This window comes from Lasioglossum baleicum, chromosome 7 (genome assembly GCF_051020765.1).
Source record: "Lasioglossum baleicum chromosome 7, iyLasBale1, whole genome shotgun sequence".
In the NCBI taxonomy this organism is placed as follows: Eukaryota; Metazoa; Arthropoda; class Insecta; order Hymenoptera; family Halictidae; genus Lasioglossum; species Lasioglossum baleicum.
Window position 1 is genome coordinate 3,381,506 of NC_134935.1, and position 19,264 is coordinate 3,400,769.

General features: G+C 35.5%; 2 protein-coding genes across 9 annotated transcripts; one reads left to right on the forward strand and one right to left on the reverse strand.

Annotated features, from left to right (window-relative positions):
• The first annotated feature begins 45 nt into the window (after positions 1 to 45).
• On the forward strand, positions 46 to 12,540 carry LOC143210231 (uncharacterized). Of its 8 annotated transcripts, none has more exons than XM_076426898.1 (7): positions 46 to 2,003; positions 2,897 to 2,938; positions 3,787 to 4,145; positions 4,745 to 4,916; positions 8,499 to 8,703; positions 8,788 to 8,915; positions 11,529 to 12,540. In XM_076426898.1, the coding sequence occupies exons 3-6, from the start codon at positions 4,138 to 4,140 to the stop codon at positions 8,805 to 8,807; spliced, it is 405 nt and encodes a 134-aa protein (XP_076283013.1). In that variant the 5' UTR covers positions 46 to 2,003; positions 2,897 to 2,938; positions 3,787 to 4,137; the 3' UTR covers positions 8,808 to 8,915; positions 11,529 to 12,540. The 8 variants fall into 8 exon arrangements, with proteins under 8 accessions (XP_076283013.1, XP_076283021.1, XP_076283015.1 ...); XM_076426906.1 differs by lacking the exon at positions 46 to 2,003 and adding an exon at positions 2,428 to 2,487 and having other exon boundaries at positions 3,976 to 4,145; XM_076426902.1 differs by lacking the exons at positions 46 to 2,003; positions 2,897 to 2,938 and adding an exon at positions 2,951 to 3,049 and having other exon boundaries at positions 3,804 to 3,880; positions 3,964 to 4,145.
• Positions 12,541 to 14,051: 1,511 nt separating this feature from the next.
• On the reverse strand, positions 14,052 to 15,878 carry LOC143210468 (uncharacterized). The gene is made up of 4 exons (XM_076427360.1): positions 15,504 to 15,878; positions 15,173 to 15,358; positions 14,917 to 15,084; positions 14,052 to 14,753 (listed from the first exon to the last, which is right to left on the reverse strand). Exons 1-4 carry the CDS (start codon positions 15,560 to 15,562, stop codon positions 14,621 to 14,623), a joined length of 546 nt encoding a protein of 181 aa, XP_076283475.1. The 5' UTR covers positions 15,563 to 15,878; the 3' UTR covers positions 14,052 to 14,620.
• Between the last annotated feature and the right edge of the window lie 3,386 nt (positions 15,879 to 19,264).

Genomic DNA, 19,264 nt, shown 5'->3' on the forward strand with positions numbered 1-19,264 from the left:
ATAACTTTTTTATAATTGTACTAAACGACCTGATGTTTTGTAAGCAATTACAAGCATTGGTTTACTAAGTGATCTGCAAAAAGATTTTCCAAAAATTACAATTTACAAGGTTGTATGTGGGCCCTTAATGAAAATTTAAAGTATATGTTTTGCAGATCTATGTTAGTTATACACATACTGAAAATTTCATTGAAATCGATTAACAAACCCAAGAGCTACAATTGGTTAAATGTGGTGAAAATCATAGTTTTTCGCGTTAGTTTCTGTTTAAAATCCACAGATTCTTACATCTTTCGATGCGTGTCGTTTTTTTCTGCTTCAACCCATTTCGATGAAATTTTCAGCATGTGTATAGCTACATCTACAAAACGCATATTTTAAATATGCATTACGGGCCCTAATAAAAAAGTTGTAAATGGTGTCTCTTTTACTTTCTCATGTAATTCTTAGCAATTGCAATTTGTTCAAAATCTTTTTTGCATGTCATTTGGTAAATCGATTCTTCTAATTGCTCAGAAAAAGTCAGGTCGTTTGGTTCGATCATAAAAAAGTTATACTGCTTTAAAGTGCGTTCAAATACTTTCGTAGCTCACTGTACGTCATAGACGCGCACGACAGTCATGTATCAAGTGAGATGACGTATACCACTGTCATGTCGGTCGGGTTGTAGCATTTTAGGCGGCGGATCTTTAATTGTTAGTAACTAAAAAACGTAGCCGAAATCGGAATTTTTGAATTCTTCATTTTCATCTGATATTCTTGTGAAGTACCACCCCTTAAATTCTCTCCCACGTGTAGTCGAACACCCTGTATAACTATTTAATTTAATAATGCTTTCGGCGCTACCGTTTCGATCACTTAATGCCGAAAGCATCTCATTAAATTAAATATTTAACATTTACGATCGATAATTGGGATTATTTTACCCTGTATAAAAGTTTGAGACACTTATTTTCAGTATGTTTACAGTCCCTGGTTGTTCTCCAACGGTTGCTGACCCCTGAAGAAACGTTAGGAATACGATTTCAAAAGAATAAGATTCGCACCCGAGGGCGTGAGCCTGAACAGTGAAAATTGCATGAGGCCGGAACGCGAAAGTCTCAAATCTCTGATAAGCTGCCGTATGTACACTGTCGTGATATCATTTCCGAAAGGGTTAACTGTGTGATTCGTGTCTACGCTAAAAGTGCATCGAGGCCGAATGTACTATGCACTCGGAGAATCGTTTTTAATTACTTCCCTATGAAACGTGAAACGAGTTTGTATCGATTTTGATAAATAAACGAAGCGATTGCTTGAAAAGAAACAACAGTTTTTTTATTGAGGAAATCTGATAGGATGTTTATTACAACATTATGTACAAACAAAATCAAAGTATACAGAGCGAGTAATCTGTACAAACTGAAAATAATGGTATACTACTTTTTTCCCTTAAACGCGCAGGTTTCAGATTTTTAGAAACAAAGGTATAGTAAGAAGCATAACTGTTTCCAAACACTTTAAATCAGAATAACTTTTTTTATGCATGGACCAAACGATTTCAATTTCTCTGTGAGGCTAGAAGAATTAGTTTAGTAAATGAGGTCTAAAAAATATTTTTAAAAGCATTTAATGTTCCGGCAAACCGGCGCGCATCCGATCGGCTTTACCGACCTCGCGTGGCCACGATCGGGTGACGTCACGTCGTCGAAGTGCCCCCCACTTCAAGTCTTACTCAGGTGTGAATTTTCGGTCGAACCGGCTGATCGGCTCACTTTGTTTATTACCACGTTCGTTGCTCGATCGCGCGAACAACCGCCGTTGATTTCGCCGCACTCGTTATCGTTTGCGTATATCTAAGCGTTTCGTCTCGTCGCGTGTATTGCATCGTGATTGTTCATGATTATTGTTAAGTGTGCTTTGTGAGCGTAATAAACTCGTGTGTGAAAGACGGGTGTAACCGGTTTTCTCTTGCCCTACTATTCCTCGCATCCGATCTCCAACACATGCATTTGGTCGAAATTGTGAGAAAAAAAATAGTAAAAATTGATTTTTACTACTTTTTTAGCTGGGCCAACAACGAAAATTTAAAAGATGTGTTTGGTCAACTCGTATAAATTTTATACTCTCTGAAAATTTCATTGAAATTGGTTAATTGGTTTACGAGCTATAAACGATCAAAAGTGGTAAAAAGGCCGATAATCTTGAAAAATTGCAATTTTTACCTGTTCTGATCGTTTATAGTTCGTAAACCAATTAACCAATTTCAATGAAATCGAGTTGACCAAATACATCTTTTAAATTTTCGTTGTTGGCCCAGCTACAAAAATAGTAAAAATCAATTTTTACTATTTTTTTTCACAATTCCGACCAAATGCATTTTTTCAAAATATTTTTTAGACGTCATTTACTAAACTAATTCTTCTAGCCTTACAGAGAAATTCAAGTCGTTTGGTCCATTCATAAAAAAGTTATTCTGATTTAAAGTGTGTTGAATCAGTTATGCTCGTTAGTGTATTTCTGTTCAGATATTATAAATTTATAAATAATGAATTCCTTCTGTAGAAACCCTCACATGGATTTTTCAACCTCTTCTTACCTATTACTTTATTATTCTTTAATTTTTAATTTTAATTTAATTACATCATAATTCGTAATTAATGTAATTTAATTGCAAAGTATTTTATAATTGTACTCTAATTGCAATTACGAATTACATTGTAATTTAATTGAATAAAGACCTGAATTATAAAGTACAATATAACTGAATTACAGTGTTATTCAATTACTTTGTAATTATAATTCCTGGAGTAATTCAATTGTAAATCTATACAACTCTGGTTAGGAAAAATATAAAACTTGGAGGAGGGGGCACGTTCGCACCTCTTCCTCTAGACTCTAGATTTTCTCTTTTAAGTGAGGCACCACTGCACCCGGGTTCTGTGGCGATATTATTGCAGTAAGTGGTTTGCAAGCATTGGGACCTGATCGAACTTTTGTGTCTGCAATGTTTCTTCCTATCTGAAAAAATGTAGAAGTTATTTAGGTGGCTTGTCTTAGACTTACATAGGTGACTTACCCTGCATAATGTTCGGGTTTCACACGAAAAACTCCAGGGTTTTCACGCCGTTCGTCCAGGCTCGAGATTTTATAGACTGCATCACTATTCCCGAGGCCGTTTCGCCGCCTGAACGTAAGAACTAGGTAACTTGGACATTTTGAGTTATCTAATTCGTATTAAAGAAAAAATCAAGTAGAATTTAACGTAAAAACTGGGTAACCTATCAAAGTAACCTACAACACCTAGTGCGCAGTGTTCAAAGTAGATAAAAAATAAATACAGATTTCTATTTATGTTATAAATGAGCAACTGGACTTTAAAAAATTTGTTTTAAATCCAAAATAATGTTTTTCATGTATTGTTCCACTTAAAATAAAGAAATATAAGCAGATATTGGCATTATGTTTAAAATAACGGTCTCCCTATCATAATCTTAAAACCTTAAAATAATACTGTTTCATCAATTTCTCTAAAATAAGGAATTGTAAGTTACCTAGTTATTACATTCAGGCGGCGATGTGACGTATGTAACTCTTTCCTTTGCGAAAATGTTCTCCGTGGCTGTGTGACAGAGTTTTGAACGAAGAGCACGGGCCAATCAAAGCGCGTGTACCACGGACGGATTCCGGCTCGGCCAATACCAACGCCACGCTCAGCGGAAATCGCGTTCTGATTGTTCCCCGTTTTTCGTTATTAACTCCATCAAAAAACCGCAGAGAACATTTTCGCAAAGGAAAAATTTACAGGAATCACCTCTTTCAAGGAAGTACAACATCTTTCGGACACCCTGTATATCTTCCGACGCTGCTTTGTTGCATAGCGAAACGATCGGTCAGACAGGTGAACGTCTGTTATCCCCGGGCAACGGGCGAAACAAAGAAAATCATTTACAACACATCAGACCATTCCTCGGCCGTCATTAGCAAAATTTCCAGTGTCAGCGAATGATCCCGGAGCACACCGATGCCGTCGACTCTCGTTGGATAGGGGTTCATCTATCGTCGGGGGTTTGATGACAGACCACAAATTTATGGAAACCCTGTGGAAATATGTCGACATAATTCCACTCGCAGCACCAGTACCCCACAAACGCCGTGATGAGCAGGTAAATTTGCTTCTTATATCTAATCACGGAATCTGTTGAATCCTGATAAATTGCTGCCCGATTGATTGTATCTGAACGCAGTAAAAGCTCGCCGGCGCGGCGCTGGAAAAGATCCATTTGTCATAGAACGGGATTAGGTACACGTCGAATCGAAAACTCGCGGCGGAACAACAAATGTTTCTTGCCTTCCTCATATTTTACCACAAAGCGACGCTTCAATCTTTCTTCGTAACGACAAATATACTATCAAATAATCTAACTTTCTTAGCTACAAACGGAAGGAAGAAGAAATAGTATTCGGTCTTCATAACTATCGCATTGCACAACGAGAATAGTAACGATGCGCGTTAAAAATAAAAAAGCCTCTCTTTGAGAACGAAGATTACTCTAATATTCTCCGAAATGCATCCGGTTCCGGCAGTTTTTAACGCGCGCGTATCCCACGGTTACCGCGGAAACATGATGTTATTCTATTTCAACCGAATGTTTAATGTTTTTACGAAGGTGCCGAAAATTTTGTAGCACTAATTATTGTAATGATAACTCGTGACCACTATTATATATTTATACAAAGTATACAATAATTATTTAATTCGCAGAGGATGCTGCGGAAGCGTGCCTGAATGTCCCAGATCGGTGTGTTGTTCCCCGTCTCCATGTTGTTATCCACCACCGTGTGCACCACCACCGTGCCCACCCCCCTGCCCACCTTGCATCGTCTGCAGACCACCCTGTCCGCCGCGATGTCCCCCTAAACCAACCAAAACAGCAGTGAGTTTCAATAAAAACAATTAACATTAACATCATTTTCCAATTTCTTCATCACAAATTACTTTAAAAAAATAACAACTGTGTGTCTATCCAAATTTTTAGTTATTCTTTTCGACTCGTGATGAAGGTACTGAACAGACTCTAATAAATATACAGGGTGAGTCACCAAACGTTACCACCTCAAATATCTTTGTTGTTTCTAAAGATACGTAAAATATGGTAAGGACAAAGTTGAATGGTACAATGGGGCTGACACGATGCAAAAAAAAAAATTTTGTTTTTATGTCATTTTTTCAGAGATATGAAGGTGACCTTCATTTTTTTAAATGGAATGAGGTATTTTTTAATACATCAATCGATGCAGCTGGACATTCGTTATAATAAAGTACTAACCTATGTATGTCGAAAAGTTATTAGTTCAGGAGATATTTCAATTTAAATAACTCTAAAACACCATTACTGTCGTGATAAGACGTTACATAAGTAAGTAAACACTGACGTCGTAGTACGACAGTAATGGTATTTTAGAGTTATTTAAATTGAAATATCTCCTGAACTAATAACTTTTCGACATACATAGGTTAGTACTTTATTATAACGAATGTCCAGCTGCATCGATTGATGTATTAAAAAATACCTCATTCCATTTAAAAAAATGAAGGTCACCTTCATATCTCTGAAAAAATGACATAAAAACAAAATTTTTTTTTTTGCATCGTGTCAGCCCCATTGTACCATTCAACTTTGTCCTTACCATATTTTACGTATCTTTAGAAACAACAAAGATATTTGAGGTGGTAACGTTTGGTGACTCACCCTGTATATGTATGTTATTAATTTCCTTTAAACAGAAATAGAATTCTGTTAGGGTGGCAAGAAAGTAATTTCGGTATTTTAAGGTGAAGTAAAACCGAATTTTTTTATTCAAGCGATGAACTTTTAATCAATAAAATATTTTCTTATTTATTCCTCTTGGCAAAAGATTATCGAACAAAAGGGAAAATATCTTATTCATTAAAGTTCTTTACTTGAATAAAAAATTGGGCTCTATTTCACCTTAAAATACCGAAATTATCTTCTTGCCGATCCAATATTTTGTTGTGGGCATGTAATAAATATAAACTTTCTTGTTTTTTATGAAATTCTGGACGATGAAGAATTTCTAATCATTGTAACCTCAAAATATAAATGGTAGTGGAAGGGGTTATAAGGGAGACCAGGGAAATAAGTATGTTTTGAAGAAACATATAAAATGACGTAGAAGTAGTATAGATATTCTCATCTTTAACGTGTAATTTATTGTTAAATTAATTATATTTTCAAATTCGAACCTTAAAATTAAAATATTGTAATAGGTTTCTTATAATTTGTTGTGAGGCAAGTTGTTCTTACATTGGGGCAAGTTATTACTAAGGAATAAAGTTTGTTAATAATTAACAGTTTAATGAAATATTTTATTTATCAATGAAATACAACATTATTATTTAAATAATAGTGATTTATTTAGATTTAGGTTAACGAAAAAATATGCTATGTTTAACAGAACATCAAAACTACATAATAACTCGAACATTATCTTTGGTATAAAATTTCTTTGTCATATATAGACTGCGGATGTTTATGCAATTTTCAATTTTTCTAGATAAATTTTAAGAGAAAGTGGAATTAAATAAAATCTTATTTTCAATGATAGTAGCCTTTGTAGATCCGAAATAAATAAAAATCGTACTAAATTCTGTGGAATTTTATTTTCTAGCATTTTTTCAACATTTTTGGAAACCATAAATGCATAGAAATCCGCACACACACACACACACAGTCTAGTCATATATTGCATTCAATTCTTGAAGAAGGTGGAAAGTTGTGTAAGTTAAATTTTCTTGCACATTCGAAAGCTAATTTTCTGGCTTCTTGTGGAAAAGATCAAAATAAATAGATGAACATTTAAAAAAATATTTTGCCATCATTTTTTCTTCATGCTCGTTAAAGACGATTCTCTTTTCTCTGTATTCCATTGCAGCCTCTTGTTCATCTTTTAGTTTTTTGATAAATCTGGACAAAGTTGTCATTTTCTTTTTAAAATAAAATACTGACTATATAATACTCTTTTAGAAGTAAAACACGACAAGAATTATATACATATGCATACATTTGCATACTTGCCTCAATTGACACATGTGGAAATCTACAACAATATTTTAATTATAGGTATGAAATAACTAATAAAACCTATCGCGACGTGTTCTTAAATTTCATTTCATCGATAAGGATAAAAGAATCAGTGACATGGATATTAAATAATCGAAATAGACCAAATAGTAAGGATCGAATAATATTTGCTTAACTGGTACGTACCTATGCCTTCGTTAAAAACACACGCTAGACTACCGCGGACGCGACAAAAATGGACGACAAAGTGGCTTTACCTACTTTTATAACAGTAACAACTCAAAACGAATTGTTCTTCCCGTTTTTTATAAATAATGATCGGAACCACTTATCTCGGGAACTTTTAGCATCGGTTTAGCCTTTAGCCTATTCTTAAACTGAGTCCTGTACAAAGCCTCGAAAATGACCACGAAATTAAAAGCATGAATTCACTTACGAAATCAGCTTTATCCGTGGCAACCAAAGTAAAGAGTGATCCAAAAATTCGTCCCTTTTGAGTCCCTTGATTTTGAAACTTATCCAAACTTAACACATTATCGACCGGTGATTATTGCTCAATTTTGAAAAATCTATGGTTCATGGCTAAACACTTTTCAATGGAACCATCAATAGTATCAGCAATCTTCATTGTGAACTAACAAGTTGCTCTCAATAACGTCATCTAATAGTTTCATTTAAGATTGCAATGAAACGAAAATTTCTATGCTTTCTTTTGGTACAGCAAAATTGTACTGTCCAACAAATTTCAACTCTTTTTATGTTCCACAATTACTGTTGGGTGGTTCTTGTAGAGTTAAACATGTCTTAAACAATCATAATGTACATTGGATGTAAAATGGATGCATGGATGCATGTAAAATTGGATATCACTGTATTCGGGAAAGTCTACAGAATCTTTTGCTGTAAAAAGCAATTCAATATCTTTTATAATAACACCACAATATTTGTTTAAAGTTGAAAAATATTTTTTTTTCAAAGTCACGTTTCTCAAAAACTGTACTCAAAAAAACTCTATGAGAACAACCCAACAGTAATTGTGGAACAAATTTGGTGTTGGACGGTGTTATTGAAAATCCAATTAATAGGCATCCGGTAGGTAAAGTGTTAACTAATCTTGAAAATTTACATCTTAATGTTTTATCTTGACATAAACGAATGTTTGACACGTAAATTATGGCTAAATTCGAGAGGCTCAAAAAGAACGAGGAATTCCCTAATTTTTGGGGTTACTCTTTGAAGAACAACGTTGAGGGTGGAAATTTTCTTGCGGGATGAATCAAAGAACAACTGCGAGGCATAAGAATGAAAGTCCTGAGGAGGCTGAACTGCAGTCAACCTAATTGCCATGTAAATTTATTAAGCCAGCAGCGCAGTCTTAGCATCGCAGCTAACTTAATAACCACTGAAAATTAGGTTTACCTACGGCCTTGTCCGCCTTGTCCACCGTGCTGCCCGCTTCCTTGCCCACCAAAGGTAGTCGTGACCTGTCATCCGCCCCCGCCCCCTTGCCCCCCGCCGCCGCCGTGCGTCACTTACGTTTGTACCAAGAAACTGGTTCCCTGTATGCCCTGCCCACCACCCACGCCTCCACCATGCTCACCGTGTCGGCCAGCTTGCAGTGAGTTCTCTACAGGGATTTTCGATGTCGATCACAATCGCTAGAACCTACTCTTAGCCTTACTTATCCTCATCCTTTTTACAGTGTCCTGCCCCCCTTGCTAGGCGACTGCACATGGAAAGTACACATTGTTCAGTAGCTGCAGGGGCGACATGCGCGGGCGCCAACGAGAGCGACGGATGGATGCATCGTATATCTTCGTAATAATTAAGGTAATACAACGACTTGACCAATGTCGCCAGATTAAGGATGTTCTGGAGGTATTTACAGTGATTCCCACTAATATTCGGACACTCTTAAAAGCACCATAACTTTTTTAATATTGGAATATACGACTTGATATTTTTGAAGAAGATAGAACAATTGGTTTGCTACACAACATGACAAAAATTTTTGAAAAAACTGCAAGTTGTCGGAGAATTGCAGAGAAAATACTAAAAATTGTATTTTTCAACTCTTTTATGAAAACACGTTTTACGAAAACACAATTCGTAGATCTGTATCAATTAACCATATTCTGAAAATTTCATCAAAATCGGTTGACGTTGTAATGAGCTATACAAACGTTTAAAGGTGGTAAAAATTGCAGTTTTTCACGGTTTTCGGCCTCCAACTGCAGTAATTCTAAGGATTCTTACCTACATCTTTCAATGCCTGTCGTTTTTCCTGTATCAACCGATTTCTATGAAACTTTCACAGTGCAAACAATTGACACAGATCTACAAAACATATTTTTTAAAATTTCAATATAGGCCCGCATATAAAAGTTGTACAATGCAACTTTTACTATTTTGTCTACAATTCCGATCAATTGCAATTTTTAGAAAAATTTCTTTTCACATCCTGTAGTAAACTAATTGCTCTAGCTTTCCAAAAAAGTTCAAATCGCATAGTCCAATTTTTGTTAAATTATGGCGTTTTTAAGAGTGTCCGAATATTAATGGGAGTCACTGTATATAAAAACGCAACAAAATTTTTGAAAATTTGACAAGATATAATTCTTACTAAATTAATGCAATTACCAAAGTTTGGGCTCGATTCACTGCGCCGTTTAAGAATTATAGCAACAAGTTTGCACATTTTAACACGTCTTCTTATGGAGAATTCATAAAATTCCACAAACTTTTCTGAAAAGTTGGAGCAATTAGTTTACTACATGATGTGGAAACAAATTTTTTCGAAAATTGCAATTCGTCAGAATTGTAGAGAAAATGCTAAAAGTTTTACAACTTTTTTTCGCAGGCCTATATTGAAAATTTTAAAAATACGTTTTGTGAAAAATATGTTTTGTTAATTATATGCATTGTGAAAGTTTTATCAAAATCGGTTGATACGGGAAGAGACGACAGACACTGAAAGATCTAAGAATCCTGAGATTTATTACAGTTAGAGGCAAAAAATCGTGAAAAACTGCAATTTTTATCGTTTTTAAGGATGTTCTGGAGGTACAATAGCGGACAAAAATTTAAGACCGCTCTAAAGAGGACGATAACTTTTTTAATATTGTACTATACAATTTGAACTTTTTTGGGAAGCTAGAGCTATTAGTTTACTAAAGGATGTGAAAAGAAATTTTTTCAAAAATTGCAATTGATCGGAATTGTTGAAAAAATACTAAAAGTTGAATTTTTAACTTTTTTATGTGGGCCCATATTGAAAATTTTAAAAATTAGTTTTGTAGATCTATGTCAATTAAACATATTCTGAAAATTTCGTCAAAATCGGTCGACGTTGCAATGAGCTACAAAGTTTAAAGATGATAAAAATTGCAGATTTTCACGATTTATTGCCGAAAGTCGAATAAAATTAGTAATTTTAATTATTAACGAAATAGAATTATTAAAGAAATCTAAAACAATTACTTAATCAATAAAAATTAATGTTCATGTTTTGTGGGACCTCCTTTACATTTTATTTCATAATACTGTGTTTTGGCTAATATTCTCCTAATCGTCCCAAATGCATTGTTTTAAATCGTTAATATTCTGAAATATTTTGGTATACGGCTCTGGCAAGATGTCCCCAACAATTTTCAATAATGAATATTTAGTTATGTCGATCGTAGATAATGCAAAGAAATTAGTTAATGGTTTCGGCGTTACAGGTTCGATCAAATATTACTCACAAGCAATTTTGCAATTTAAATCGTTCTCAACGTTTCGATCCAAATGTGGACTATTTTTAATTGAAAATTTGCGTCTGTAAAATACTGTATACTATAATAAATGTTTAACAAAACCGGGGAATACCAATAAAACTTTGACATACTTGCTATGTGTAAACGAATTATATAAATTCACTAATGGAAATTTTAAGAAAACTGATTAACACCATGCCGGTAGAAATTACATTGAAGGCATGTATGTGGCAGTAAGAACCAACGTAAGAACAAAGGAGCGACGTATATCGACGATAGCCAATCAGAACACGGAGATCGATAAGTTCTCAAATCAATATTTGGCAGCAAATATGAATCAAAGCCCGTCCACCATAGCCACATCACACTTGCTTGTATACCATGTAGATGTTATGGTAAATTAATAATTGACATTGGAAATATTTGAAAAACAAATAATGCAACTTATTATGTGGATTGGAAACTCCAACTGTGAATTTCCATAACTCTTAACACTGTCGAAACTTATGCGATGTCCCAACCTTTATGCCAGTCCCTTACGAAATGAGAAAAAGATAGAGGCTGTGCTATCTTTTTGTCCCATTAAGACGCAAACGTGTTGTGTAAAATATTTCTACCAATTAATTTCACAACTGCTTCGTTCTTTGATCGTATGCGATTCTAACCAACCAATATTCTCTGTTTACAGAGAACTCAACCTGTTTTCGGACTCAACCGATTATGACCGAAGTACTTCGATGGAGAACTGAGATACCTAACTCGACCCACGATTCAACTAAATTCCCGATTACGTTATGCTTTCCCGAAATTGAAGATCAATCACCGTCGCGACGAAAAATCTTCTAACTGGTGTTAATCCCGGACTCGACTCGAACCGAACGCGTCTTATTACCGAATTTTAGACTAGTATAACGCTGACTCTCTGAACGAGAGCTTAGTACTATTAACGATTATTTACACGATATTGACGAGTACCAAATTTTGAGATTAATCCCGGATGGTCTTACCGAAACTGACAAACTCTTGGTTCGCAACGTAACCCGAAAGCGGCTAACAGTTAATCATTTGATCAACACCCCGATAGATGACTATGTTTTCAGAATGAGCGTGCATCTCGCGAATACTTGATCGACGAGAAGATTCGTTTGTCGAAGCCGACTGCAATTTATCTACAAAACCAGTTCGTTTAGAAAATCAATTCATCCACGAACACCTCGATTCGACTTCATGATGCTCCGATGCATGTTTTGTCCCCCTCGGAACATGGTCACTGGCACACGTAGGAGACACGAGGTGTTTCATGGTCCGAAATGGAAACGGCAGAAACAGAACCACCTCAAAAAGCACATAACCATTGTTTCCCAACGAACGTGTCTACGACGAGTCTCAGCGTTCCGATAAGTTGCGAGCAAAGAAAGCAGGTACCATTCCTTTTTTTTATTGTGATTTTTTTTATGAATCAAGTCACGTTGTCAAGATTTTGGTACGATTGCGGCAACGGGACGACTGATTCGGTCGTACCGCGTTCGAGACCGAAAAATCCATTAATTAAAAGAAAGATCTGCATCGACGAACCACATCGATCGTCTAGAAGAGGAACTGAATCAGCGATCAGCGATCAGGCGTATTGTACACATGTCTGAAAACGCTTCGGTGCATGCTTCTTGTAAACGCTATACTAAATAAAAATGGTAAAATTCTTTGTTACGTTTATTCTCTTCCTTTTCGATTCGAAACTACAGTGACTCCCATTAATATTCGGACGCTCTTAAAAAAACTATAATTTTTTAAATATTGGATTAGGCGATTTGAACTTTTCTGAAAAGTTGGAGCAATTAGTTTACTGCATGATGTGGAAACAAATTTTTTCGAAAATTACAATTCGTTGGAATTGTAGAGAAAATACTAAAAGTTTTACAACTTCTTCTCACGGGCCTATATTGAAAATCTTAAAAATACGTTTTGTAAATCTATGTTAATTACATGCATTGTGAAAGCTTTATCAAAATCGATTGATACGGGAAGAAACGACAGAGACTGAAAAATCTAAGAATCCGTAGATTTATTGCAGTTACAGGCCGAAAATCGTGAAAAACAGCAATTTTTACCGTTTTTAAACAAAATATCGTATCTGTCTGTCCAGTTTAACCCCTAATTTTACTATGGAGTCCAAATCTGGCGATTAGAGTGGCTATTTCATAATTTTTAATGAATTATTACATTGAAGTTGATCCAAATAGGTTTTACATATTTTTGACGTGTGTTTTGGATCGGGTCCCATGGAAATCACCAACACAAATTTCCCCAACACGGTTTTCACCGACAACATTTCACCAACTCCAGATTTGACCGACAATAGCTTTGGCCGAGAACACCTTTAGCCAGCAACGAATTTGGTCGACAACGATTTTGACTGACGACGAATTTGATCCACAACGACTTGAGACTCAGTATGATAATAGTGTATGATAATACTTTATGATAATGCATATAATAATACTGTATGATAATACATAATGTGGTCGTCTCAAGTTGTTGTAGATCAAATTCGTTGTCGGTTAACGGCATTGTCCGTCAAATCTGGAGTCGGTGAAAACTGTGTCGGGGAAATTTGTGTCGATGATTTCCATGGGACCCGTTTTGGAACACTATCATTATATTTATATTATGTAGTTAATACAGTTAAAGGTTTATAATCTATACGAAATACCAGAGTTTTACTAAAAACCAGAGGTGCCCTAAGACTTATGAGAGGGAGTGTACGTTCTTCTCTAGCTATGGAATGTATTATACAGATTTCAAATTTTTTGGTAAATTTTTCAGGTGAAAAATTGCAGTTGTTATGGTTCTAGTCGCCGAATGAGAAGGGGTTACCGTTGCAGAGCTGTAACGCCGTCATTTTATAACAAAATTATTATAAAAAAAATTTCTTCTGGCACATCAGTCTGTATACCAAAGACCTGTAACTAGATTTTTCATTTATTTTATTACATTCCCGGAGGAAATTCAATTTCATTTTTTTCTTTGCGAAAATGTTCTCCGCGGCTTCATTGAAGAGTTACTAACGAAAAACACGGACCAATCACAGCGCGACTACCGCTAAGCGTTGCATATACATTGGCTGAATAGAAATTCATTCGCTACAGCCGCGCTGTGATTGGTCCTTCCAAGGAAGTACAACATTTTTGAGACACTACGTATAATATAAAAAAAAAACTCGGAGAATTCATAGACATATAGCATAGACATATATGTGTCGACCATAGACATATAGAGATAGACTGCGCCGTCTTATGGGCGAGTTGAAGCACACAATGGCGGCGCGCGGTACAAAGAGTGAGAGAGAGAGCATTAGCCGGGGGCCATAGCGTTCTCTTTCTATATGATGTGTCGGTGGGGGAAGATTCCCCTACTCGCTTGCTAGATAATGTAGATTTCTACATAGTATTGATTAATTTGTTAATATTTATTTGGTTTTTGACATTTATTTGTTTTTTGGTTATCTACCATCGAATTGTAAAATAATAACAGATTAGAATAAACATTCAAAGACACACGTTTATTTATTGGAGAACTTTCCTCCACATAGGGCCGTTTCTAGGTGTACAGCCGCCTGCGTGCTGAGCAATTTTTCGCCGTCCCCCACCCTCACCTTGACAATGAGAAAAAATATTTAAACCAGTATACATAAGTGCTTTATTCAAATTTATAATGAGAAATTCAGAATACAATGAATTTGTTGTATTAACGCATTTTATAATCTAATAATATATCGCATTCCTAATAATTAAGGTGATCATTGACAGCTCTATAAGCAATATCAGAAGTGAAGTCTTCTCTTGTTAAATCTCCTACGTAACGCGGATTACAAACACGCTTTACTGATGTTAATGATTGAGTATCGCTACTTTTTCTGAAATAAGAATTAGTTTTTTAGAACAGTCATCACTTATTAAGATATGCATAAGTTTTTTTTTTTTTTGTTAAATAATATAATATTATAATATAATATAATATTAATTAATATTATGTTATATTATTTTCTTATTTATGTTTTTATTCATAGATTTTTCTACCTTTTTAATAAGGATTTTTTCAATATTGTTACATCTTCTTGGTTTTCCAATGTGATATCATTAGAATTCTCATTTGATCTAAAGTGTAACTCATCTACTTGAGGTATGGATACATCATTATTATTATCAGAGTTATTAGGCTTCTTTGTCTGGCTTTGAACACTTTCACTACAAAAGTATTGAACAGGTTTAATATCAAAATATATAATCTATATTATAAGCACTATTTATAGTATGGATCTATACTTCGAAATACCTGTCAGAATGACCATGTATTATTGGAACAGCTTTAGGCGATATAAATCTTTTTATATTATCTCCAACAACTTTATAAGTAAAATCTCTTTCATTAAAATGATTACTGCATACTGTACTGTACTTTTTTAGTTCTCGCCCTATAACTGCAAACCATTTTAATTTTACCTCTTCGTTTTTAGGAATTCTAAACATTAAAACGAAACAGTTTTACATTAATATTAACAGATAAATAAAACTAAACAAATAGAAAACAAATTAAACAAATTTTGTAAACAAAACCTATTACGAATGTAAAAGCTACAAACAGTTATGTCTTTTATTTTACTTACTTATGAAAAGTAACGTCAGGAGAATATTGGAGCTTGCAGATGCAGCACTTTTTTACCATTCTTAAAATAAATATGGTTACGTACAATAAATAAACGTGTGTCTTTGAATGTTTATTCTAATCTGTTATTATTTTACAATTCGTTGGTAGGGAACCAAAAAACAAATAAATGTCAAAAATCAAATAAATATTAACAAATTAATCAATACTATGTAGAAATCTACATTATCTAGCAAGCAAGTAGGGGAATCTTTCCCCACCGACACATCAATTAGAAAGAGAACGCTATGGACCCCGGCTAATGCTCTCTCTCTCGCACGCCGCCATTATGTGCTTCAGCGCTTCGTACAGGCCGCGCAGTCTATCTCTATATGTCTATGGTGTCGACACATCAATTAGAAAGAGAGCGCTATGGACCCCGGCTAATGCTCTCTCTCTCACTCTTTGTACCGCGCGCCGCCATTGTGGGCTTCAACTCGCCCATAAGACGGCGCAGTCTATCTCTATATGTCTATGGCAGAATTATAACGAAAAAGTTTTTATGAAACCATAGACATATAGAGATAGACTGCGCGGCCTGAACGAAGCGCTGAAGCCCACAATGGCGGCGTGCGAGAGAGAGAGAGCATTAGCCGGGGTCCATAGCGCTCTCTTTCTAATTGATGTGTCGACACATCATATAGAAAGAGAGCGCTATGGACCCCGGCTAATGCTCTCTCTCTCACTCTTTGTACCGCGCGCCGCCATTGTGGGCTTCAACTCGCCCATAAGACGGCGCAGTCTATCTCTATATGTCTATGTATGAAACACACAAAATCCATTGATTACAGAGATCTAAGAAGACTGACCGTCGCGTTGCTTCAAAGCAAGACCGATTAGTAGACTGCGGATCTTTATGCATTTATGGCTTGTAAAAATTTTCAAAAAATGATGGAGTATCAAATGCGATTTTTATTCATTTTGGATCTACAAATGTTATTACCAATAGGAATAGGATTATATTTGGTACCACTTTCTTAAAATTTGCCTGCAGAAATTGGAAATTGCATAAATATCCGTAGATTACTGATTAACAACTTCTTCTATCATATTAGATTGGGACGAGGATACGATGCGTCGCGTTTAAAAAGAAATCATTGGTCAAGAAGAGACTTAACCCTTTGCGGTCCGCGCGGAATTCGCAATTTCGTACCAGCCGGTCCGCACAGATTTCGCCCCAGTCGCTTTTATTCACTTGGTACCGTTTACTTTGAAAAGCATTTATAATGATAATATAAGACGAAAATGAAGAATAAAAAAAAAAAAAAAATTTCCGTGTCGAGTGACACTCGACATAGGACGCGCCAGAACGAAAACCGATGTCGAGTCACACTCGACATAGGACGTGCCAGAACGAAATGCGATGTCGAGTCACACTCGACATAGGACCGCAAAGGGTTAATCTCCTGGTAATAATAATTAATTACGGTTGTAAGAAACACTGTACTATATTGTATATTATAACATTATAACGACGTAATATAATTTGCTTTTCAATTATTTAACTATGTTTCACCAATCCGACCAGCTTGAAACTTTCAGATTATATTAGATAGGTAACAGAACATATTGTTCTTGAATTTTTCGGACGCAAGAAAGAACAGTGTATGGGAAATCCATTGAACTGTGTCGGCGCGGCGCGATTCTCCGCCTCTCTTTCTTTCTCATACACTGCATACTGCATACACTGTCCTTCTTCTCCTTGCATAATTGGAATTATATCATATTTGGTATCATTTTCATTAGAAAAATACTACCAATATGTTGGTCAAAGTCTTATAAAAAAATAATGGAAAATAAAGAAGTTTTGTTATTGGATCAGTTATGTTTACAATTCTCGGCGACCGAGGACCTCGAGCTTCGCTGTCCTTTTCTACATTCGGCAGAAGTCAAAGAATAGTGTTCCTGGTCAATAATTGTATCTGGCCGGATCCGTATTTTGGACAATTATGAAGAAAACACCGTGTCTGAAAAAGTAATGAAGACCCGTCATTGAAATTTTATATTCAGGATTATCTTCCCCCTCCTCCTCACTCTTTAAAATCTCAGCTCATAATTTTGTGTGGGTCATAACGCATTATATCGAATTAGACGGACCCCAAATTTTAATCGGCGAGAACGGTGTGCTTGATAAGGCACACGGCAATCTCCGTGCCCCGTTGAATCATGCTCCGTAATCGGCAAAAGCGCGACACCGGGCACGAGAACGCAATCCTGCCTGCCAGCTGTTTTGACACACGGGAACGAAGTTAGGTGGAACCCGAATCGAGAATATTACGCGGAGACGCTCGCAGTCGTGGCCATGGCAACACGGCGCGCCGTGTCTCGTCAATTTTTCGTCCCCGTCTGCGAAACACCCCCTGCACTCCGGCTAATCAGAGTTTCCACGTTTGGATCCTGTGCTAAATCGAACCAGGAGGATCACCGCCGATCATTTTGGACGATGCCCCTCTGATCGCGGACTGTATTCGAAGCAAAATTCCAGACGAGTATGAACAAGAGGCAAGCGCGTGCATAGCCTAAAATTTCATTATCCCCGTTAATGGATCGCTGATATCGGGCTGCGGGTCTTTATGCGTTTACGGGATACTAATCAGATCAATACTAATCATACTACATCGCAAATTGGTGTATTGGTCCGATCAGTTTCTTGGAATCGAGCGAATTATCGTACGAGAGAATCGTCAGAGTTAATTATTTCGATAAAATTTTATTTATTCGTCTACGTCTACATGAATGTTATTCTGTTCAAAACACAGTGTAAAGTCCCAATTTAAGCAGATTCTCGATTCTGTGCTGTGACTAGTGTTCCCGATTTCTCAACATTTTTCATTTCTCGAGAAATGAGAAATAAGACTATCTATTTCTCGAGAATTCTCGAGAATTCTATAGAATTTTTAATAAAATAAAAAAATATTGGAAAACTTATGATATTTGGAATATAGTTGATAACATTTATCAAAAGCGCAAAAAACATTAACTCAATGTTTATTCCTGTCCAATATGCACATTAGGGTGGACCTAAGCTATACTTGGAGAAAAATTTTTATCGAGATACACACAATGCACAGATCTATCCAGTATTGTTCCTTTGGGTGAGAAAAAAATTTGTGCGAAGTTTGAGATCGTTCGGATAAAAGGATGACGTGGCGCACTTAAATCGAAAATTTTGAAAATTGTGAAATTCACCTTAACTATGGAACATGGCACATCGTTGGATTTGTCTTTTTCCTAAATAGGAATATATTGTAGTTTAAATAAAAATAACGATGACCTGAAAATTTCGAAATATTGTTTCCAAAAAATTTTTTTATTTTGTAAATATAAATTTACCTTATTGAAAAGTGCAAATTTCTCCTCTGATATTTTTTCGTATAATCACAAGTAACAGAGATATTCAAATCAAATAACTACATTAAATTTGTAGACTACATTGTATTTATTCATTTCCGAAAATATGTTATAATGTAAATCAGATTCATAACAATTTTCCTAGATTTAAATTTCTCAAGAAATACTGTAATTTCTCGAAAAATGAAATATCCAATTATAAAATTTCTCGAGAAATTCTTGAGAAGGAACACTAGCTGTGACATAGATCGGGGCCGAATACTATTTTTTTGTGGCCGCGTCGACCGCGCCGAACGTAGAAAAGGACGCAAGTAAACACCGCGGACGGTGAAACAATACTAGTGCAATAATGAAACTTCTTTATTTTAGACT

Excerpts from the sequence above, each read along its gene's own strand:
- LOC143210231 (XM_076426898.1), top strand. Across the intron at positions 4,917-8,498 it reads CTAAACCAACCAAAACAGCA|GTTTACCTACGGCCTTGTCC; the intron begins GTGAGTTTCAAT and ends ACTGAAAATTAG. Across the intron at positions 8,704-8,787 it reads ACCGTGTCGGCCAGCTTGCA|TGTCCTGCCCCCCTTGCTAG; the intron begins GTGAGTTCTCTA and ends TCCTTTTTACAG.
- LOC143210468 (XM_076427360.1), bottom strand. The coding sequence starts at position 15,562 with ATGGTAAAAAAGTGCTGCATCTGCAAGCTCCAATATTCTCCTGACGTT. Across the intron at positions 15,085-15,172 it reads ATACATGGTCATTCTGACAG|TGAAAGTGTTCAAAGCCAGA; the intron begins GTATTTCGAAGT and ends ATACTTTTGTAG. Across the intron at positions 14,754-14,916 it reads AAAAAATCCTTATTAAAAAG|AAAAAGTAGCGATACTCAAT; the intron begins GTAGAAAAATCT and ends TTCTTATTTCAG.